We start from the raw sequence: 24,028 nt of genomic DNA, 5'->3' as shown, positions 1-24,028 counted from the left end.
TCAATGCTGAGAAAGATATCATTGCAACTGTAAGTAATAATGCGTCCTATTTGGAGACCGATGACGAAGCAATCGAATACTCATTTCGATCTTTGGAATTTTTTAATGCGACGTTCATCGCTGAGGGAAGTAAGATTCTAGTGCCGAAACTATCCAAAACTACGAGGACGAGCCTGCAGTTAATAGTTGGAAAAGGGGCCCTACCTGAAAGAGGACTTGGGAGATATCTACAAGAAAGGGTTGAAACGCCAGTACTGAAAGACAAGAGAGACCGCTTCGGCTTAGGATTTAAGCCAGATGCGAAACAAAGCAGAAGGGAGCTAGAAAAGAAGCAAGAAAGAAGGGGAGCACGGTTAACAGGGGAGAAAATCAAGTGGGAGCCAATGATATTCCCTCACATATAGAAAACGTTTGTGTCCGGGGGAATCATTTATCCCGAGAAAAGCACGCTAATGAAGCGAGCCATAGAAAAAGGTTGGAAAACTTGGACATCAACGCCACATACGACGAAGAGGCTAGAAGGGAAAATTTGTCGGGCATTTGCCCCTATCTACCTGGAAGTGTTCTGAATAACTAGACTGCGGAAGAGATTCCTGTAGTGTTTAGAACTGATTCAGAGTAATGTTCAAAACACACTTATTGCTCTAGGCCTAAGAGTAATAAGAATCTTTTGTGAAATAAGCTGATGTTTAAAAACTTTGTTTCAATGAAATACACGGTTATTATCATTTTGAGCAAATGTTCTCTCATTCTTTCAATTTCATCTATATTATACAAACGATTACTTTCGGATTCTTTTATTCTTTAAACATTCTAAATATTCTTTCATTCGTCATTCATAATCATACCATACAGATAAATGTTTTGAATTCTTTTAATTCTTTGTATCTGCCTTCATCCTCATAACAGGTCCCCAGATATCAATGATACGAGTGACATTGCTAGTGACTCAGAATTTCCTTTTGAGCGAGATGTGTGTATGGAGGATTCTCAGGATTTCGAAGATGACCAAGGCTGTAACCTATCTCCTGATTTGTTAAGATTGGTAGAACAAGACGAGAAACAAATCTTACCTCACAAAGAATCAGTAGAAATTGTGAGCTTGGGAGAGGGACAAGAGGTAAAGATCAGAACGTGTTCCACCATGGAGATGAAACGAGACTTCATTGGATTACTTCAAGAATTCAAATATGTCTTCACATGGTCATACCAAGATATGCACGCGTTAGACACTGACATCGTGGTGCACCGACTTCCCATAAAGGAAGAATGTAAGCCAGTTCAGCAAAAACTCCGAAGAATGAGGCCCGATGTCTTGCTAAAAATAAAAGAAGAGGTTCGAAAGCAGTTTGACGCTGGATTCCTGAAAGTGGTAAAATACTGAGATTGGGTAGCCAACATCGTCCCCGTCCCTGAGAAAGATGGAAAAGTACGAATGTGTGTGGACTACAGGGATTTGAACAAAGCCAGCCCGAAGGACAATTTCTCACTGCCTCATATTGACACCCTAGTGGACAACACGGCGGGACACTCACTGTTTTCATTCATGGACGATTTCTCCAGATATAACCAGATCAAGATGCATCCTGAAGACATGGAGAAGACCACATTTGTAACCATGTGGGGCACGTTCTACTACAATGTGATGCCGTTTGGACTGAAGAATGCGGGGGTAACTTATCAAAGAGCCATGGTAACTCTGTTTCACGACATGATACATAAAGATATTGAAGTTTATGTCGATGATATGATCGCTAAGTCTCGAACAAAGAAGGAGCACATACAAGTCCTGAGGAAATTGTTCTTAAGATTGAGGAAGTTCCAGCTAAAACTCAATCTAGCCAAATGCACCTTCGGAGCCAAGTCTGGAAAGCTTCTCGAATTTGTGGTCAGTGAGAAAGGGATCGAGATTGATCAAGACAAAGTCAAAACCATAAAAGAACTATCTTCGTCGCATACCCAAAAAGAAGTTCGAGGCTTTCTAGGAAGATTAAATTACATTGCTCGGTTTATTTCACAACTGACCGAGAAATGTGACCCCGTCTTTCGCCTCCTCAAGAAACACAACCCTGGCGAATGGGATAAAGAATGCCAAAGAGCTTTCGACAAGGTCAAACAGTATTTATCTAATGCTCCGGTGCTAATGCCACCTAACCCCGATAAGCCATTGATACTGTATCTAATAGTATTTGAGAATTCTATGGGATGCGTACTGGGTCAACATGATGAGTCAGAAAGGAAAAAAAAAGCTATTTAATATCTTAGTAAGAAGTTCACGGAGTGTGAAACAAGGTACCCACCGATAGAGAAGTTGTGTTGTGCCTTAATTTGGACAACCCGAAGGCTGAGGCAGTATATGTTGTATCACACCACTTGGCTCATCTCAAAATTGGACCCTTTAAAGTACATGATGGAGTCAACAGCTTTGAATGGAAGGATAGCCCGATGGCAGATTCTTCTTTCTGAATTCGACATAGTTTATGTAAACCAGAAAGCAGTAAAAGGGAGTGTAATAGTAGATTTTCTGGCCAGTAGAGCTTTGGAAGACTACGAGCCTTTGAACTTTGATTTCCCAAATAAAGACCTGATGTGTGTTGCGATCGCTGAAGAAGGTGATCCGGAAGAACTTCCCTGGAAACTAAATTTCGATGGAGAGTCAAATACTGTGGGTAATGGAATCAGGGCAGTCTTGGTATCCACAAACAGAGATCATTATCCATTTACTAGCAAATTCAATTTTGATTGTATGAATAACATGGCAGAATATGATGTGTGCATCATGGGTATCCGTGCAGCCATAAAACGCAAGATCAAAGTGCTAGAGGTGTATGGAGATTCTGTACTACTGATTTATCAACTCAAAGAAGAATGGGAGACCAGAGATCTCAAATTGATCGATTATCAGAAACTGGTCCTTGAGTTGGTCAAAGAGGTCGATGACATTACCTTCAGTTACCTTCCACGAGATGAAAATCAAATGGCCGATGCTTTGGCTACCTTAGCTTTCATGATCAATGTGAACAAACAAGAAGATGTCAAACCCATCCGGATGAGCATTTATGAAACTCCAACCCACTATAATAATATTGAAGAGGATGAAGAAAAAGATAATCACCCTTGGTATCACAATATATTGCAATACGTGAAAAATCGTGAGTATCCGGACCAGACAAGCGAGAATGACAAAAGGACGCTGAGAAGATTGGCCATCAATTATGTCTTAGATGGTGAGATCCTATACAAAAGAAGAAAGGATCAGGTGCTATTAAGATGCGTAGACGTTGTAGAGGCTAAAAAAATCTTGAAAAAAGTCCATGAAGGCGTTTGTGGGACACACGCTAATGGCTTTACAATGGCCAGGAAAATTATGAGATTCGGGTATTATTGGTCAATTATGGAGGGAGACTGTTTTAGTTACGCCAAGAGATGTCATAAATGCCAAATCTACAGAGATACAATTCATGTGCCTTCCTCACCGCTTCATGTCATGACTTCCTCGTGGCCTTTCTCTATGTGGGGTATGGATGTGATTGGACCGATATCGCCGAAGGCTTCCAATGGGCATCGGTTCATCTTTGTGGTTATAGACTACTCACCAAATGGGTAGAAGCCGCTTCATATGCTAATGTTACAAAATCGATAGTGAGCAAATTCCTGAAAAAAGAGATCATATACTGATATGGAATACCGGAGAAGATCATATCTGACAATGCATTAAACCTGAACAATAGTACGATAGCGGAAGTCTACAATCAATTCAAGATCAGACACCACAACTCGTCACCATATCTCCCAAAGATGAATGGGGCAGTGGAAGTAGCCAATAAAAACATTAAGAAGATTGTGGGGAAGATGACCGAGACTTACAGAGATTGGCATGAGAAATTACCATTTGCCCTCTTTACTTATCGAACATCAGTCAGAACCTTGACTGGGGCAACGCCTTTCTCTTTGGTCTACGGAATGGAAGCAGTTTTGCCCATCGAAGTCGAGATCCCATCCCTCCAAGTGTTTTCGGAACTAAAATTGGACGAAGTAGAGTGGGTCCAGTCTCGATATGACCAGTTGAACTTAACTGAGGAAAAAAGGCTAAGAGCCATCCTTCATGGCAAGATGTACCAGAAACGAATGATGCAGGCTTACGACAAAAAATTTCGCCCTAGAGAATTCCATGAGGGAGACCTGGTCTTGAAAAAGATCCTTCCCATATAGAAAGATTTTAGAGGAAAATGGATGCCTAATTGGGAGGGGCCTTACATGGTGAAGAAAGCTTTCTTTGGAGGGGCATTGATTCTAGTCGAGATAGATGGTAAAAATCTGCCCCATCCTGTAAATTCGGATTCCGTTAAGAAGTATTTTACTTAAAGAAAGATGGCCAAGGTGAAAACCCGCAAAGGGCACTTTGAGACCAAAGGGGTTTTTTGAGTTGAAAACTCGAAAACGGGCGGCTCAAATTTCGAATATGGGGCATGTGGCAGTCTTGTCCTCCAAAAATTAACAAGAGGGAAGAACAATACATCTTGGAGCATCGACAAAATACGCGGGATCTCCCGAACACACATTTAGTTCGAAGGGGCCTTTAAGAAATTGGAATAGTGAAACTCGTGCTGCGATATCTGGGGCACCTCTTTTCTCATTTTATTTTGTGCCTTAGCAGATTTGCTATCCTGTTTAATGTATTCACTTCGAGTTTTACTTAATAAAATTCTATCTTGTCTATTATGATAATCTCTTTTGAGCATTTTTATTGAAATCATGATTTTTGGACTTATAATATTCACACAAAAGAAGTTATACATATTACTCTTGAAAGTCTCTAAATAGTACAAGGACCTGAAATAGGGCCACTAGTCAGGACTAACCAGGTTCAAAAGTTGAAAACATTCGAAAAAGAATAGTCCTAGTTGTGACTATTTATTCAAATTTTCTGCTAAAGAAGACAGCTAGACAAGAAGACGCGATAGCGCATCAATGATAGAACTCGCATGAACTATGAGCAATGATACCTTAAGCATGTAAAAAGGGAATTACTCTCATGACATTTCTACATTCATAGTCATTCATTTAGTTAGAAGCACTTGATTCATTTCGATTATAGCATTCTAATTATTTGACATAAACACCACATCTAGTTAGGGTATTTGATTCATTTTGATCATGGCACCCTAATTATTTGGCATATGCAGATACAGGAAACCAATTCTACAAATCATGTCTTTAGAAGACGGTGTAGTAACATTGTCGAATCCTACAAATCTCGTTTCCCTGAAGTTGCAGTGGAGCAGATCGAAGACGGTGAATCTAGGCTTTCTGAAATTGCAGTGAAGTAGATTTAAGCCACCAACCTAGCTCCCTAAAGTTGTAGTGGAGTAGGCAGAGATTGTAGATCTTGTTTCCCTGAAGTTACAGTAGAGCAGATCGAAGGCAGCGAATCTGGGCATCCTGAAGTTGCAGCGAAGCAGATTTAAGCCACCAACCTAGCTCCCTAAAGTTGTAGTGGAGTAAGCTGAAATTTTAGATCTCGTTTCCCTGAAGTTGCAGTGGAGCAGATCGAAGACGGTGAATCTAAGCTTCCTGAAGTTGCAGTGAAGCAGATTTAAACCACCATCCTAGTTCCCTAAAATTGTAGTGGAGTAGGATGAAGATTGCAGATCTCGTCTCCAGTGGAGCAGATCGAAGAAAACGAGCTTTAACCCCCCTAAGTATTAAGGCAACAGACCAAAGATTGCAAGATCTTGTCTCCCTGAAGTTGCAGCGGAGCAGATCGAAGTCACAATCCTTATCTCTCTGAAGTTGCAGTAGAGCAGGATAAAAACACATGAACCGAGTCTCCCTGAAGTTGCAGTGGGGTATATTGAAGTTACTTGAAGAAGCACCAAAAAAGTCATGATCCCGCAAAATCGGGCAAAATTAGCCCTCTTTAAAGTCTTTGCTCTATTATCGTTACACGACAATGAGCAAAGAGGGGCAATTGTGACAGGCCAATTTGCTCGGGCCCAAAGCAGAACTAGAATCCAAAAATAAAAAATAAAAAATAATTAAATATCTATTAAAATGTCCGGTTACATGACCTCTAGCCCAAATTCAAAAAATAATAAATACAAGCCCAACCCAAAATCAAACCAAATTAACCCCAATGACCCAAAACTCGAAATACAAGCCCGATAGGCCCATTGCCTTTAGAACTGACAGAACCTTAGGGTTCTCCTTCTGCTTGGGCTGCAGCAACCCCTGCAGCCTCTTGGCCCCGTACGATGCCAGCGTCTCAGCAGCCATGCCACGCCCAAACCACTGTACCCGAACGCGCACTCGTACCTGTAAAAAGACAAACAGAGCAGTAGCAAATAGAAACAAAAGAGAAAATATTGTGTTTTTTTTGTATTATTGATTTATTTTCTTTCTTTTTGGCTATAAAGCCAAGAAATCTTCCTTTGTAAAATGTTACGAAATAAAAAAACGCATATTGTACGAACACAGAGATAATAGCAATCAATCGAAAAAAAACTAAGAATGTGATTTCCCTTCTCTTTTCAACGCTCTGTTCTTTTTACTTATTTCAATTGATTTCTTCATCATTTTACACCAAAAAAGGGGGCAAAATAAAGGAGAAAACTTACCTGTGATTTGAGTGGCTTTGGACTGGTGCCACGGTGGAGGCGTTGAGCGCCGATGAACGCCGAAATCGGCTAAGACCGAGGCGTTGTGGCCATTGTTTCCCTTTCTCCCTCTTCCCCCTTTCATTTTTTTTTTTTTTGGCCTGCTGAAATACTTAGGTTTTAGGTTTTTTTTTCTCTTTTTCCTCTTTATTAATCAGCAACATGAAACGGTGTAGTTTAAGGCATGCATTGGTAGCCTTGAAATGACACCGTTTTAGCATACCCGACCCGATCCGGCTTTTCCCCCTGGGATCCGCGCGTTTTTTGCGGTGAGGGGATATTTCCAATATGGGTCATTCTCCTTTCGTGTGGCATTCAAATAGGCCCATATTCGTATTTCTTTTTTTTAAAAAATTGCCCTGTAATTTTGCGAGCATTTGCACTTTGGTCCAAACTCAAGCGCTGTGTTTTGAGGGATGGATATTTCCATCTTGGGTCCCTACGCATTTGCGCGTGTTGCATATCAATCCTTTATGGTTACTGCTTTATTTTCAAATTATCTCTCTTATTTTGATTAATTTTTAATTTAGTCTCCTATTAGTATAGCCTATTATTTTACAATATGTTTAATGTTTGAACATGTGTTGATTTATTTTAATATCATGCACAATATTATGTATTTATATATATATATATATATATATATATATATTTGCATGTGCACAACTTTATTTTGCTTAATAAAATCATCATTTTAAAATTCTTTTCGCATTAAAGCTATTTTAATACTCCTATATAACCTCTTGCTTAAATGATAATATATATATACATATACGTATACGTATACTTTGTATTAAAGTTAATTTTATTTTGTATACATGTTGTTAACCTTACATTATTTTACGCATATGACTTCTTTTAAATTTATTCTTGTACTTTATTATATAATCCTATGTGATATTTTTTAAGCTAGTATCACATATGTATATACGTTTATGGATATCCGTATTAAATCTATACGTTACTAAACACGTGTATTTTATATATATTTTCCTTTATACATATACAAGCATGTTTTTAAATCTATTGTGTAATTTATAATAAAATTAATTTAGTATATACGTTACCATTTCTATGTCGTTTTACATGTATTTACTTTTGAATTTATATGTATATATATTAATACACTTATTACTTTAATAGATTTTTATTTAAAACACTTTTTGCTTTGTGATTTATCGAGTATTTTCTCTCTCTATATATATGAAATAATTTTGAAAATTTCATTTTTTAATTATAAAATTGTTATTGTTTGAGTATATCTTCATATTATATTGCTTTTGTGTATATATAGTCTATTATTTTAAATGTTTTAATACAAGGATGTGTATAATTTTAGATTATTTTAAAATTTATATGTATCTTATTATTAATCTCATGTTTTTAATAGGTTTACATGTATATATGTTTTATAAATCTATTTTGTGTGTTATATCTCATCTTATATCGTTCTTGTTCTTTTGCATTATATACTATTTAAATCATCATGTAGTTCGTAAACTTTTAAACATATTTGTGTTTAAAATATTTTACATGCAACTTGATTCAAACTTTCATTCTATAATATCCATTTCAAAAAATTATATATATCTATCCCTAGTTTTTTTATATACAAATTTGTCAACCTACATTTTATGTGTCCATTTGTTCGTCGTTTGTGAAATAGTTTTATACCATATTGCTTCTTTGATTTGCATTTGGTTTTGTGCCTCTAATAATTTTATTATGCTATGTATGCTGTCGTTGCACTTTATTTATTCATTATTGTCATGTTAATTATTCTCCATGCATGATTGAAGTTGGGTTATATCTTCAAGTTAATTACATTTAATTGCTTATTCTGCTAGTTGATTAATATTCTCATTCATCAAGTATGGTATCTCATATGTACCTATTACCTCATATCATCGTTTTCCACCTTGTTTTTGAAATGTGGTTTCGTAAAATTCAAATTTTTATGATTAATTTCGTCTTATTTCAAATCAAATTAATACATTTTAAGCTAGTTCACAATTATTTAAAACGAAGGCGATGTTCGATACTTGGTGATTCGTTGAATTGTGCCCTAATGTGTTGGGTTGCAATTTCGCGTTTGCTCAAAATAATCGAATATCCCTTCAAAATTTCACTCATGTCTTTTAAAAATTCTTTAAAACGAAGGCAATGTTTAATATTTGGCAATTCGCGGAATCGTGCCCTAACGTGTTGGGTTGCAATTTCTCGTTTTCTCAAAATAATCAAATATCCCTTCAAAATTTCACTGAGGTCTTCTAAAAATCCTTCAAAACGAAGGCAATACTCGGTGTTTGACAATTCGGGAATCATGCCCTATCGTGCTGGGTTGTGATTTCTCATTTGTTCAAAACAATTGAATATTCCTTTAGGTTTTCACTCATGTTATTAAGAAAACCCTTTAAAACGAAGGCGATGTTCAATGTTTGGCAATTCGAGAATCGTGCCCTATCGTGCTGGGTTGCACTTTTTCATTTGTTCGAAACGATCGAAGATCCCTTCAAAATTTCACTCACTTTTTCTAAAAACTCTTTAAAACGAAAGAAATGTTCGATGTTTGGCAATTCGGGGAATAGTACCCTATCGTGCTGGGTTGCAATCTCCCGTTTGTTCAAAATAATCGAATATCTCTTCGGAATTTCACTCGTATTTTCTAAGGTGAGGCAATGGTCAATGTTTGGAAATTAGAGGAATTGTGCCCTATTGTGCTGGGTTTCGGTTTTTCGTTGAACTAAATAGTTAAGCATCCTTTTATGATTTTCGAAATATAAATTTTCAGACGTCGAAACAAAAAGATTTTTGGCAACCAACTCGGGTTATTCAAATGTTATTAAAAAAAAACCACATTTCAAAAACATTTTTAATTTTAGACATAAGGACAGTATTTAATCGATTTGGTACCAATTTCGGGCGTAGTGAGGGTGCTAATCCTTCCTCATACATAACTGACTCCCGAGCCCATTCTCTCATATTTTCGTAGACTAGAATCGTTGTTTTAGTAAACCAAAAATATTTTATTAAAATAACCAAATTCTTAGGTGATCCGATCACACTAAAACAAAAGATCGGTGGCGACTCCATTTCCATATTTCTATTTTTCAAAAGTCGATTCCCCTATTTTTTTTAAAACCTAAAATTTTTAAATAAAAAGGGTGGTTTCGACATAGACAACTGAGTTAGGGATCAACTGTGTTGGCCACGTTATACCGTGAGTTGTGTCGGGCCACGAAATCGAATAAGATGTCAATCAATGGTTGCCTACTCCTACTGCAGTCGTGGGCATGATGTCGACTACTATTTTTACATGCCTAAATGAACGACCCATACATGTTTCTATTGGTGACAAGGTAAAAATAATTTATTAATAAATATGTAGTTTGTATAATAAATGTTTTTATTTATTATATGTTTGAGCTAACATATCACTTTTATAGGTGGAACTATAGGCCAAGTATATAGGACTGCCCGAAAAGTTGGAAGATATTAGGTTGTCGTTAGATCAACACTCAAAAGTCGAGGTTAGTTACTTATTCTTTCAAACCAATATTAACTACGCAATTAGTGCCAACTGGTGTGCCTGATCCATAAACATTTCTAATTAGTGTCAGTTGTATATCCCAGATGTAATGCCAATTACAACTCATCTTACAACTGGGTTGTTGTGCAACTTGTAATATTTGTTGGCATCTTTTTACCAAAAAAAAAGACTCAGACCTTTTCATACATATCTTGGAGGATTTTTAATAATAATTTATTAGATTGAACTATGTTGAATTTAAATCAATTAAGGACCCTTTTGAAGACTTCTAATGTTATCAAGTTTCCTTAAATAAAGAGACCGAACTTTAAAAAAACAAAAACCACATCTCTTCATATTTGTTTCTTTTCTTTTAAGTATAGAGATTAAATTTTCTTTTCCTTAAATAAAGCAATCCAATTTCTAGAAGAAGAATACACCTTAAAGATATTTGAATATTTGTTTCTTTATTGAAGACTTGCTCGAAAAAATTTCTAGGAGATTGAAGTTCAAGTTAATTAATGGTTTGACAAGCCAATATATGTTTATTTTTTATTTAAAAAAAAAAGCTTATTATTGTAACTAAGCATGAAGATAGAGAGCACTTATTTTTTTCATTGTGAGACTTATAGTAAATTCATCAAACAAACTATTCTTCATGTTCAATTTATGACTAAGCTTTCAAGGAAGCAAGTTTTAATGGGGAGAGTGATCTAGTTGATGTTTAGGAGTGAGGGCACAATTTATAACTAGGTGATTGATAGTATTACTTTTTGGGAAAGTCCTTGTAGATGTAAGACATTCTTCCAAACTATACAAGCAACCTCTGTGTTCATTTCTAAATTTACTTTTCTAGTTGTTAAAGTCAGTTGCAACTAGATGTATAATTGACAAACAAGGTTCGATGGACTCTCAAACAAACCACAACTTGTAATTATGGGGTTTCTAATTAAGCTTTAAAAAATTAGAGTGATTCTATCTTAGTAATCATAAAATATAGGAAGAGAGGTTTCTGTACAAGTATAAGAAGGTATTGATGTTTGGTTATATTGTGAAAAGAGTTGTGTCTACAGCAGTTATAACAAAAATAATGAAACTTTGCCAAGCCGTGCTCAGATAACCAATCTACTAATATCAGCACAGTATAAAGAATAATTATTCACATTCAATCCTAACACTCTTAAGTTACAATCTCACCCTTACACATCTAAATGTAGTTTTTATTACCTACTAAGCCAATCACTTAATAAGTATATAAAGTCATTCAAAGATGACGAGACACTCACAAATGTGATTCTTCTTTTAAACAAATAATAGTTTTCAAAACCATTTTTTTATAAAAAAAAAAACGGGAGTCAACTTAAAAAATGAAAATGAAGTCGCCACCGATCTTTTTTCGAAATGTGATCGGATCACCTTGAGATTGATCATTTTAATAAAACATTTTTTATTTATTAAAACAATGATTTGGTCTTCAAAACTAAAAAATGGGTCCGGGAGCCGGTTACGTACGAGGAAGGGTTAGCACCCTCGTAACGCCCAAAATTGATACCTAATTGATCAATTAATATCCTAACATCGAAAATTTGAAAAGATTTTAAAATACAATCCTCTTATTTAAAAGAACACTTGAATAAATCAAATGGGATGCTAAGACTCTCTTATCTCGAAGAAATAAAATGTCACACCCAGTGAGTTAGGATACGACATTTCAAATCCTCGAAATTAAGCTTGTCTTTTGATTTTTAAAACCCATGCACTTAAGTTTAAAAAAAAAATATTTAATTATTTGGGTCAAATGTAGAATCGGAACCCAGTAAGCTAGGGTACAATTGCTCAAAATTCCAAATGTAGAATATTGCCTTTATTTCTAAAAATCCTTATCTCAATATAACAAAACGTCATATCCAGTGAGTTAGGACACAACACTTCAAATTCTGGAGAATAAGCTTTTATTTGAAGCTTATACGTTTGGATTGGAGAAGGGTATTCGGTTATTTAGATTTAACGAGGAAAATTGGAACCTAGTAAGTTAGGGCACAATCTTCTCGAAGATTTCAAATACCGAGTATTACCTTTTTATTTTTTTAAAAGTTTTTTTAGATTTGAGGGAAAATTGATACAATATTAAAACGATGCATAAAAAAATATTGATGAAAAACGACAATATGAAAATATAGATAAATAGCTAATAGAACACAAAATGACAATAAACACATCATATACATCATGTAAGAAGCTAACGTCAACAATCAAAGACAAATGAATTAGAAGACATATATAACAATTTAAAAACAAAGCAAGTCGAAATAGAATGTAAAAATAATTTAAAATAATAATAAATGAATTTATAATATATAATGTGAGAAAACAATTTAAAAATCAACAAAATACAAAATGAATAAAAATAGACGATATATCACAAAATTTAAAATAGCATATATAAGTTTAAAATAAACAATATATAAAAACTCAAAATAAACAATATATGAAATAATTTGTAATGATATAAAATAAAACATTATATAAAACGATATAAAATGAATAATATATAAGATAATTTAAAGAAACAATATATAAAACTCAATCAAGATAAAACTATTTAAAATATGTAATATCAAAAATAATAAAATAAAATTGCTTGAAATCAATACTACATAAAAAATTGAAATAAGTAAATAAAATACAAATTTGCAAAAGGGATGAAAATAAAATAAATCTCTATACGAAATGATAAATAAATAATCAAGCGAATAAATACTAAATATTAAACAAATTAATTTAATAGTATGATGATAATAATAATAGAAGTAACAATAAAAAATAATAATAATAATAAATACCATAGTAATAATAAAAATGTCCAATTAATTAATTAAATAATAAAGTAGCAAAATAACTAAAAAGGACCGAATTGAATTTAAAACGAAAGTTTGGGGCGAAATGAGAGATAAATAAAAGGGAAAAGGACTAAATCTAACACACGGGTAAAGAAGAAAGAGCTAAAAAGGAAATTTCCCCCTCTTCCCAAAACGCAAAGAAATAGGGGGACCAATTTGAGATCGGGACAAAACCATGGGGCCAGATTAAAAGGAAAAAGAAACTTAGGGTGCATTTGTTTGCAAGTATTTAATTTTCCAAAAAATATTTTCCTAATTTTACAGTATTTGGAAGCTTGAAAACATTTTAAGTTTGGAAAATATTTTCCAAACACGGGTAAAATGACCTGCAATTTGGGAAAAATGCCTTACCCTTTTGAATTCGGTAAGACATTTTCTAGAAAATGACGCCTCCTTCTCCCCCTTCCCTTTCCCCTTTCCCTTGGTTACGAATCAGTGCCATTGCCAGGTAGCCTCCCCCCCACCCTAAATTCCTCAAGAGCTGCGTGATTTCGAAGAACGACGACGAGAAAGTTTGGTCAATGAACTTTTTCGGTTCCTCCTTCATCTAGGTAAGGCTCCTTCTCTTTCTTCCATTATTCATCTTCTCTTCCAGGTAAAAATCTGTCGCATATCTTCTCTTCTCAGCATATTCTGTTTTGTTTCCTCTCTTTCTCTCTTTCTCAGGCAAATCTACCAAGAATTCTTCGCTGGGTCTTGGCTTAAGGTATAGCATAAAACTCTTTTTTTTCTTGTTGTTCTTTACTTGCCCACACTTTTAATCGATTTTATGCCTGAAATTTGTTGCCTTTCTTTGTTTCTTTGTTGCCTGTAACGAAAAATGTTGATACTGTACCTTCAACAGCAACTGCACCTATAGAAGGTGAAACGAATAATAATGTTTTACCTTTGAAAAAGAACAGAGTTAACCAAAAAGATGCTATGGTCAAGCCAGAGCCTATTAGACATATCATGACCGATCGAGAAAAGCATAATTTGAGCACAAAATTAGAGTCTTTATTGGGAGAATTGCCTGAAAACATTTTTGACTTTCTTAAAGAGCAGAGTTCTAGTGATGGTCAAATGGGTGAGGATGAGATTGAGATCGATATTGATGCTCTAAGTCATGAAACATTGTACAAATTAGGTAAACTTTTGGATGACTATTTGCTGAAGAAGCAGAAAAACCAGGCAAAAGCTGAATCCTGCGAAATAGAGGTATCCTTATGCATCTATCTCATCCTTTGGTGCCTTTCTTTTTCTTTTATCCAAAATGCAACATTGGCATTTATGATATTGCTTTGTCTTTTTCGTTTTTGTAGCTTCTTAATGAGTCAGGGTTTAGCAATTCATCAATGCAGCCGTGTAAAGGTAATTTACCAACCTTTGTACAGTTTTGGATTTATTTACAGATAGCAAGGTATTAGTAAACCAAATCATTGCAAAAACTAATATTTCTTCTCTTTCTTGTTAGGTAATGATCAAATTGATGAGGTCGTAGATATAGTTGGTAGCAGTTACCCTCCAGTAGCAATAGAGAAGGAGTTAACCCATAGAAATAGCAGATGTTGTAGTTCCAGTGGATCCAGTGGTGAATCAGGCTCTTCTTCTAGTGGTTTGTACAATTATACTGTAGTGAACTTTTCCTTTATTTACTTATTATGCTTAAGAGATCTTGTTTCGAGCAATTGTTGTGTGTTTGAGCATGTTGTTTATGCTTTATTATTGATGAAAACTTAAAGGAAATATATGTATGGAAAAAATTCTATCTGAAAGTTCTCTACTAAGAGTTCTGATTTTTGTTGAGCTTATTCACAATTTTGTAAATCATGGCTTGTCTAAGTCAAGTTATTTTCTAGCTTGAGATCATTCTTTGATGCTCTTCATTGTTGTTGAGTGGTTGATAAAATGTTTCCATGTTGTTGTTGTTGTGTTTGTTTTTTTTTTTTATGCTATTCCATGCTTTTGTTAGGTTTCTACTCAATTCTGTGTATTTTTTATGTCTATCCTAATGTGTAGAGGACTCGAATTAAAACTTAATCTTTAGGTATTTGGCTTTTGGCTTTTTCCTTTTTGAGGATGACTCCCAAATATATCTCTGTGGAAGATGTTCATTGATGGAATTAAATCTATCAATCCTTTTTCAACAGTTAATTTTGCCCATTTGCAAACATATTCTATCATTGTAACATACTTACCCATCTCTGCTGGCTGGTTTATTTTATCTCAACTATATTTAGATAACTTGATTCCCTTAAATTAGAATAGGGTGAAACTATGGAGATAAGTCCTGAAACTTGGGGATACAAGATAAAAAAAAATAGGAATAGCTTTTGAATAACAGGCCAGCTTTGTTTATGATAATTTGTTCACCGTGTGGAACTTTTGACTGAAACTTTTGCTATCAATTATGCAATTTGTTATCTTAGGTCTTCATGCGAATAATAATGGTCACCATTTTTCTGATTTTTAGAGTTTCTCTAGTTAGAACCATTTTTGTTAATTTTTTTGCTTGAGATTTGATATCCCCTGCCTACTTCATGTTAGTGATGCAAGTTAAATTGGGGACCATCTAAAACAAGCTATAAAATCACGTATTATGAGGATTACGTGGGACATGCTTCACGGCAAATGTAAACTTGTGTCGTTTCTTAACGGAAAAAGGAAAAATGTAAACTTGTGATGTCAAAATTAAGGACTACTTGCTAAGTAATTATTACAAAACAGCTTCATTGATTGCAGCTAGTACCAAGGGAGCCGCCATTTTTAGTGGAGCTGATCGTAGTGTAACAGAGAAAATGTATGAATATGGAAAGAATCTTGGCCTATCATTCCAAGTTGTTGATGACATATTGGATTTTACACAATCAGCAGAACAACTGGGGAAGCCAGCTAGTAGTGATCTAGCTAAAGGCAACCTCACAGCACTTGTAATTTTTACGCTCGAAAAGGAGCCAAAACTTAGAGATATCATTGAATCTGATTCTGCGAGACTGGTTCCCTTGAAGAAGCAATCGAACTAGTAAAGCAATACGGGGGAATCGAAAGGGCACAAGAGTTCGCAAAAGAGAAAGCTGATATTGCAATCAAGAGTCTCCAATGTCTTCTTCAAAGCGATTTCTGGTTAGGGCTTGAAGATATGGTGATGTTTAATCTAGAAAGGATTGATTAGTTTAACTAATCCAAAACAAGCAACATGATACATGACAGATAAATATTGCATGAAGTTGAAGCCTGTACCAATATAGAACAGCTTCTTAGGATATTAATTGGTTCCTTGTCACTGGTTGTATATTCATACAAGGCTTTGAGCTTTGACTTGAGCTCCTAGTTTCAATGTCTTCAAATTATAAATTTGTCTGAGAAAAAATAATTTCTCTGTTAAATTAAATTGATGAACAATAAAGTCTTTGTGGTCATCAATATTAAGCTAATAAACTTCTATTATGTATATAAGGAAACCTATGTTATAGGGGTTTCTCTTTTTCTTCTTAAAAGTATTTGTGTTTGACGTTTATATGAAAAAGTGTGAATTGGCTTTGATTGCTTTCAATTTATAATGGTTAATATTCTAGCTTAATAATTGAGTATTATTATATATTTAATTATTAATATATGTAAAAACAGTTTTTCTGGAAAATATTTTCAGAAAATCTGCTAAACAACAGAAAATATTTTACACAGATTCATCCAAACACCAGAAAAGTAAATCATTTTCAGAAAAATAAATCATTTTTCAAAAATTATTTTCTGGAAAATATTTTATTGGCAAACAAACGGAGCCTTATTTGCAAACCATAAAAAAGGCAGAGGGGCTAAAAGTGAAATTAGCCCCTCCCTAGAAAACATGTGGACCTCTAGCCGGGTCGGGTCGCGCACACGGGCTGTGGTGAAACGGCGCCGTTTAGGGCCTTATATAAATAACAAAAGTCTTTAAAAAAATCATTTTCTCTCATTTCTTAAAAAAATAAAACCCTTCTCTCCTTTTCTCTGCAGGCTGAAGTCAGCCGATCATCAGCGCCAACCATCGCCATTCATCATCCGCCATTGCATACAATGGCCAAGGTAAAATTTCCCTTTTTTTTGTTTTTTTTACATGTAATATATGTTGATAAAAATAAAAACAATAATGGTAAAAAGTTTCGAAAATGAAAAAAGATAAGATAAGAAAAAAAACTCAAAGACCTTTGCTCGATTGTTGGTTTTCTATTCTGCAAATGTTTGTTGCTGTTTTTTTTTTTGAAAAAAATATGTTTAAATCTCTTATTCCCTTCCTCTTTTTTCATCCCCCCAGAACCTCGTACATTGTGGCTTTATATAGCCAATTTTACACTGTTTGGTAACTGGATATTTAGCCCTTTTTTGCAGGTACGTGGGCGGACACGCCTCTAACGTGGCGCGGTGGAGCGGCGCACATCGTGAAGGAGTGGTGCGCAACGTGCGGCGCCTGGAGGCTGACTTAGTTACGGCAGCTGAAGCACTTAGGACTAGGGTTTTGTCTTTTTTTGTGTTTCTTTTGTTTTGCTGGGCTTTGGGCTGTTGGGGTTTGCTTGGGTAGGTTTTTTTTTTATTTTGGGCTTTCATTGGTTTTGGTTTTTTAGTGGTTTGGGCCGGGTAATTTTGGCCCATTAAAATAGTAATTTACTCAATTCTCTTAATGTCTTAAACTCGATAATTTATAACAATTAAATATCCAACTTAATAATATCAGTGAGCACTCTTACTATCCTTATTTATAAGTTCCAATTCTCATCATATCTATTTATTGCAAATGGTTGTCTTATCTTTAAATCCACTTTTATTTGCAATGATATAGTCTTCAAAACTATAAAGACTTCTTTTTGTTGATTGAATCTTAGCTTGATTGGCATAGGCATTATTACCAGTATAGGAGGATGTGGATTCAAGTATGCTAAAGCGCATTATCCTCCTATTTAATGGTTGGGAAGAGACTATGAGTAATTCTAGGCATTGTATAAAAAAATAACAGATATGATCAAAAACTATAATGAGATTATTAAAAAAAACCATAAAGACTTTTCGCACCTTATATACTTACTCTATAAGAGATAAATTTTCATGAGTTTTTTACAAGATATCCTACTTACTATTTTGTTGCATAATACATCACATATAATAATACAAAGATTTAACAAAAAATTGACAAGTATAATCATATTGTGCCTATATGCTTTGATTATCGTTGACACAAATCAAAACACAACCTCTTCAAGATTTTAAATCCTAACAGGTATTGTAAAGATATACTTATCCTTAAAAAATAAAAATTCAAAATAGTGAATTAAGAAAATTCTTAGCAAATAAGATTCAGATAGAGATAGTTAGTAATTGAGGTCGAACTGTAAGTGTCAACATTTTCTAACTTTTCTCATCTTTTAGAAAAAATAATAATTTAACAATCCATTGAGCTCAGCATTTAAAATACCTATTTTAACTCAATATGCTAACAATGTTTCTTTAAAAACGAAATAATTAATAATGTTAATTATTTGAATTAACTAATGACGTCGTAAAACTTTTACGAAACAAAGAAGAGCCCAATCGCGAGGGATATTTGGGCCAACATAATCCTTTTGGCTTTGTTTTGTTTGGATTTTTGGAAGGTGTCTCCAATTTTTTTGATAAAATGAAAGCCCATTTTATTTGTCGGCATCAACAGTATTGTTGTTGGGCTTCCAGAACTTGGTTCTTTTTCGTAAATATTCACTTCTCTTTTCCTTTCAGAATTTTGATGGTTTAGAATTTAAACTCCATCATTTTCAATTTAATCCGATACAAGCTAAAAGTTAGCTTGAATGCGGAATAATATGAATTAGTAATTTCAAGGGATCATAATCCGAAATAACCCAAATAGGTCTTGGGATCAGTGAAGAGATTAGGGGGCTGAGGTTCCGGTTCTCTAAAATGAAAATTTTTAAAAATTTTTTCATATGACCCCTTAAAAGATTTTAAAATTTTAAAACTTTAAATTAATAAAGGTAAAATTGTACTTTACTCCTCTAAAGATATAAAAATTTGATTTAATCCTTTAAAATTTATAAAGATATAGTATATTAAAATGGTGGAATTATATTTTTTCTATCGTAAAAATTATAATTTAATTTCGCCCCTAAATAAATTTTTTGGTTTCGCCGTTGCTTGGGATGTGATAAAATTAAAATAAATTGGAGTCAAAGCAAAAAAAAAAAAAAAAAGAGGTTGAAATTACTTAAATTGATTAAGATAAAAGAAAATGAAAAATTTCTATTTATTTAAAGAGATTAAATTAAAATGTTAAATTAAAAGAGGTCCTAAAAGGTAATTATACCATTCAATATAAAAGAAAATTTTAAAACTCAACAAAGTTAAATGAAATACATGTTGTGGAGAAAGATAATTATGTCATTTGTATCCCTTTTCAATAATCTAATGCTATTTCAGTATTTTTATCCTAAATTTCAGCACATCATGTTGGATTGAAATTTAGGATAAAAATATTAAAATAGCATTAATTATTAAAAAAGGATACAAATAACATGCTATCTCAGTTTTATACAATTATTTCTCGAAGAGATGTTGGCTTCGAGGAAGGAGTTATCCAAATTTAAATCCGAGCTAATTGGAAACAAATCATTTACCCTTACAATATGAAAATTGAAAGGGTTCACCATAGGAGAGAAATTTTTAACCGAAGTCTGCATGTAACAAATTCCCCCCAAAGGAACCCAATGCTTTCAACCTCTGCTTTTGTGATATACATTTATATATATATATGTGAACTTCTTGGAACATTTACGAAAATTAGGCATGCAGACGTGATTCCTACTGCCATTTTCCTTTACTGGGAAATAAAGAGGTCCATTTTCCAGTGATTGTAGCTTGATTCCATAGCCAAATTTCAGAACGTACAAACAACCAGTTTGGAATAAAGAGCCAATTTTCCCAGTACTGGGAAACAGAGAGGCCAACACAGCTCTTATCCACAAACATCATCAACTGCATTTTTCAGATGCAGATTTCCATTTCCAAGGATCAACCCAGTTTTCTTTCTTTTTTTTTTTTACTCAAAAAAAACTATAATGATCTCTTTTTTTTTATTCACCAACATGAACTCTATCTATCAAGTGACAATGGTGGATTCATCCAATAAAAGTTACACTGAAATATATATATGAATGATATTGTATTGCATTGCATGGCCAACATATATATATATATATAGCACCAAACCAAAAATCTGTTCCTCTTTGGCTACTGTCTTGCATTTACATGAACCGATCACCATTGTTTTCACCTGCATTACTTCTTTCAAAAACTGAGGTTAGAATGCTGAAATTTTACACCAACAAGACATCCATTGTTCATCGTATAATATATATATATATATTATATATACCTTTTACGTTTGCTTTTCGAGACGGTGGATGTCGACGGATTGCTGTTCCAGTTCCTTTTCCTCTGATTAATGAACCAATTGTTTATCTGTTTCAATTGTAAACCTGTTTCTTGAACCAATCTCGCCTTATCTTCCTCCTGAAAATTTTAAGCAAATTGATAAAGAAATTAACCACTATTTAAGTGGAAAAACCTTGTAAGTGAAAACTCAGTTAACATTTCATCTTCTACTTAAAAAATAGGTAAATTAACTCTTATAAATTAGATTAAAGAGTAAATTAATTCTTTTTATTAAATTTTTTATCCATTTGTATCGTTAAAAACTGACATTGGCTACATAATAATTAGACGATGACACTTGACATGCCACATGTATCTCATGTTAATATATAGAGACAAGTTTTTAACAATAAAAATAGATAAATTTTTTAACAAAAGAACCAGTTTACTTTATGATCTAACCTAGAAGAATTAATGTGTCTATTTTTCAAGTAGATGGAGCAAAATACAATTAAACTCCTTGTATAAGAGACTTTATGATACTTTTACCCAAATTAAGTAGATAAGTGAGCTTGAACTTAGTTACTTACAGTAGGGTATGGCCACTTGGAATGTGATTGCCACCATGCTTTTAACACCGATGTTGTGTCACCTGGTAGCTTTCCAGCCCTTCTTTTCCGCAAAATTTCTTCTCTTATGTCAACAATCTTCTCCTTGTAACCCTGTAAGGAGTGTATATATGTATGGTTATATATAAGTCCTTAAGTTGATTCCTAAATGTTAAGAAGTTGATTAAATTACCTGTTTGAGTTCATGTTTGAGTTCATGTCTCACACGCTCCATCAAAGATTTTTCACTATCTGTTAAGATCAGAGGGCCGAATCCCATTGAATCTGGACCTTCTAAACTTCCGTCAAACAAGTTGCCATCACTGTCTACTTGATCATCGTCATCATCAGACATTGTTGCACCCGTGCCTTCACCCGGAGAAACACCTGTTTATGTGTGTGTTGAAGCAGCACGGGTTATGACATAACCATGGTTCAATTTCCCCAAATATTATGAGAGAAAATCAATGTCTATCATTGTACCTGTTAAGCTTTGTAATGATTGTTCAATTTCCCAGCAAGCCATAACTGCTTCCATTGCATGAACTCGAACATGTTGTTGCAATTGTTCTTTGAAAGAACATAGCAACAGAACATAATGTGTCTGCATTAACCAAGGAACATTAGATTTGGCTACAATTGAACTGTAAACATATGATTTCACTGCTACTAATCAAGTAATAATAAGTTCAGACAAGAATATACCAGAAAATTATAATAGGAAGATTTGTAGTAGTACTAGTAGTAGGCTAGTAGTATAAGTAGCGTACCAAGAACTGATCGAGCTCTTTGTCGTCGGCAACCACGCCCTGGGACCCACCACTGAGGGAGGAGTACTTAGCCACCACATGCTGTGACTGAGCCAGCTGAGCGTCGATCCTCGGGAGCTGATCCACAGGCGTAGCGACCCTAAGGCACGCCACGTGTGCAGACAAAAGTTGCTCGCACAAAGGGTGAGCTAGTATGTCCGCCTTGTATCTTGCATTCTGCCAATTCACGACCCCATCCCCACCGCCCCCTCCGCTTTCCACCACAACACCTTCGCTCTTGTTGTTGTTCATAATACCGTTGTTGTTGCCGCTGCCGCCCGATTCCATGGCGACCATGGATTCCCCTCCGCCTCCTCTCGCAGCTTCCCCCGCGGCACCTACGTCGTCTATGACGTCGCTGTGGTTGCGATGAAGAAGGGAGGACGACGTACGGGAGAGCCACTGGTTCGGAGCTTGGGAACCCGTGGTGGAATCAGAAGCAGCTCGCGTAGTATGAAGGTTAAGAAAGTTAGGCTCGGCGAACTGGGAAGAGTGTGGCTGCGCCGGTTGAGGCTGCTGTGAACGGAGCAGGGCGGTGTTCAACCAATTTGGACCGTTGGTTTCCGACAGTTGACTCGCCTGCTGGTGGTGGTGCTCGGTAAGGTGATGGAGAGGAAGGTCCTGATGATGATCAGAAAGGTGATTATTATGGTGAAACGCCATGACTACCCCCCCTCACCTTTATCCTATTTCTCTTCCTGTAAAAACGTGTTCGAAAGCTATATATGATGATGATTACTGTTCCATGGTCTGATATAGAGAAGGAGATTACAACAAAGGACAGCGAAATCCAAGGACACGATTGAAAAGATTGTTTTTTTTTCCCCCTTTTTTTCTTACAATCCTAACTTAAAGACACAGTCTTTGAATTTAGAGAGAGAAATAACGTGAGAGAGCATAAACAAAGGTGAGAACTTTGAGGATATATGCTGCAAGAGAGAGAAGAGGAAGGAGAAAAGTAGTTTTCGGGTAAAGAAATCTGCTTACTATGAAAATGGTGAAGGTTTAAGGGATAGAGAGAGAGATGGAGAGGGGGGGACCATTTCGCATTATTTTTATTTATGATGATATTTTCTTATTATTATTTTGCTACAATTTTCCTATGTGATGTTAGTATTTTACATATTTTGCTACTATGTGTTATTGAGATAAATTAAATCACTATTAATGATAAAATTTTATCAAAACAATCATTACATATTTTTACGCGCTTGATTTCGATAATAAAAATTAGAATAAAAATTAAGATCAAATATATAAGATAAGTTTATTTTCTTGATTTCGTTATTTATTTTATTTTTCAAAATATTTTCACAATAACATTGTCTTAAAATCGCATCGTATCTCTTATTTTAATAAATTTTAAAGTGTGTTGATAAATATTTTTAAGAGACGACTGACCTATCTTATTATTGACTTATTCCAAAGAAGTAGAGAAGTAGTAAGGTTAATCATTAATTAACCCTTTTGTTTGACAATTAAGAACCTGTTTTCCCAATTTAAAAAAAAAAAAAAACCCATTTTGTATGTAGAATCAAGTGTTTACATGGTTGAAAACTATTAAACAAATTGTGATTTTACAACTTCTTTTGTGTGTTTTAGTGACAAAGATTAAAAATTAGTCAGTTGTAATAATATATTATTTTTGTAAGGAACAAGATTTGTCAAGGATTAACTTACGATTATTCTCAAACTACTTCAATTATGCTACAATAATATTTAATTCAATATATAAAATTTTAATAAATTAAATAAAAACATCATTATATTATTTGTTCAAATTAATCTTATTTTTACAATTTAATTTAATTTAATTTAATTAATATTAATATTTTATTTTAAAATAGAGCATTTACTATGAATGAATAGTAAAGCTAATGATAGTAAGCTACAACAGTATTGTTGCTCTAGCTGCAGTAGGGTTGAAAACTTTTGAAATAGTATTTTGCTTAATATATGGAAACCAACCTAAAATAATTAGAAAGTAACCGAGTACACATGATTATACATACATACATACATACATACTATTTTCAGTAAACCCAAAAAATTAATAAAATTGTAACTAAAAATAGAGGGCCATTTTGGATTAAATCAATTGATCGTAATCTCGAGTTTAGAATCATTTTTATTAAAAAATTCATTCCGTACA

At 34.1% G+C, this 24,028-nt stretch overlaps 2 protein-coding genes across 4 annotated transcripts; one reads left to right on the top strand and one right to left on the bottom strand.

Annotated features, from left to right (window-relative positions):
- The first annotated feature begins 13,554 nt into the window (after positions 1-13,554).
- LOC108461593 (transcription factor GTE10-like) lies at positions 13,555-16,561 on the top strand. Its single transcript, XM_017761478.2, has 6 exons — positions 13,555-13,636; positions 13,713-13,791; positions 13,988-14,282; positions 14,387-14,435; positions 14,539-14,679; positions 15,807-16,561. The coding sequence occupies exons 3-6, from the start codon at positions 14,007-14,009 to the stop codon at positions 16,085-16,087; spliced, it is 747 nt and encodes a 248-aa protein (XP_017616967.1). The 5' UTR covers positions 13,555-13,636; positions 13,713-13,791; positions 13,988-14,006; the 3' UTR covers positions 16,088-16,561.
- A 3,364-nt stretch (positions 16,562-19,925) lies between these two features.
- LOC108461229 (homeobox protein knotted-1-like 3) lies at positions 19,926-22,894 on the bottom strand. 3 transcript variants are annotated; one of them, XM_017760986.2, is made up of 6 exons: positions 21,838-22,894; positions 21,551-21,671; positions 21,261-21,454; positions 21,050-21,181; positions 20,461-20,597; positions 19,926-20,369 (listed from the first exon to the last, which is right to left on the bottom strand). In XM_017760986.2, exons 1-6 carry the CDS (start codon positions 22,537-22,539, stop codon positions 20,330-20,332), a joined length of 1,326 nt encoding a protein of 441 aa, XP_017616475.1. In that variant the 5' UTR covers positions 22,540-22,894; the 3' UTR covers positions 19,926-20,329. The 3 variants fall into 3 exon arrangements, with proteins under 3 accessions (XP_017616475.1, XP_017616476.1, XP_017616477.1); XM_017760987.2 differs by having other exon boundaries at positions 19,926-20,366; XM_017760988.2 differs by having other exon boundaries at positions 19,926-20,358.
- Positions 22,895-24,028: the final 1,134 nt, after the last annotated feature.

Source organism: Gossypium arboreum, chromosome 13, assembly GCF_025698485.1.
Source record: "Gossypium arboreum isolate Shixiya-1 chromosome 13, ASM2569848v2, whole genome shotgun sequence".
NCBI classification, from domain to species: Eukaryota; Viridiplantae; Streptophyta; class Magnoliopsida; order Malvales; family Malvaceae; genus Gossypium; species Gossypium arboreum.
Note: the sequence above shows the minus strand (reverse complement) of the source record. Positions and strands in the feature narration are given on the sequence as shown.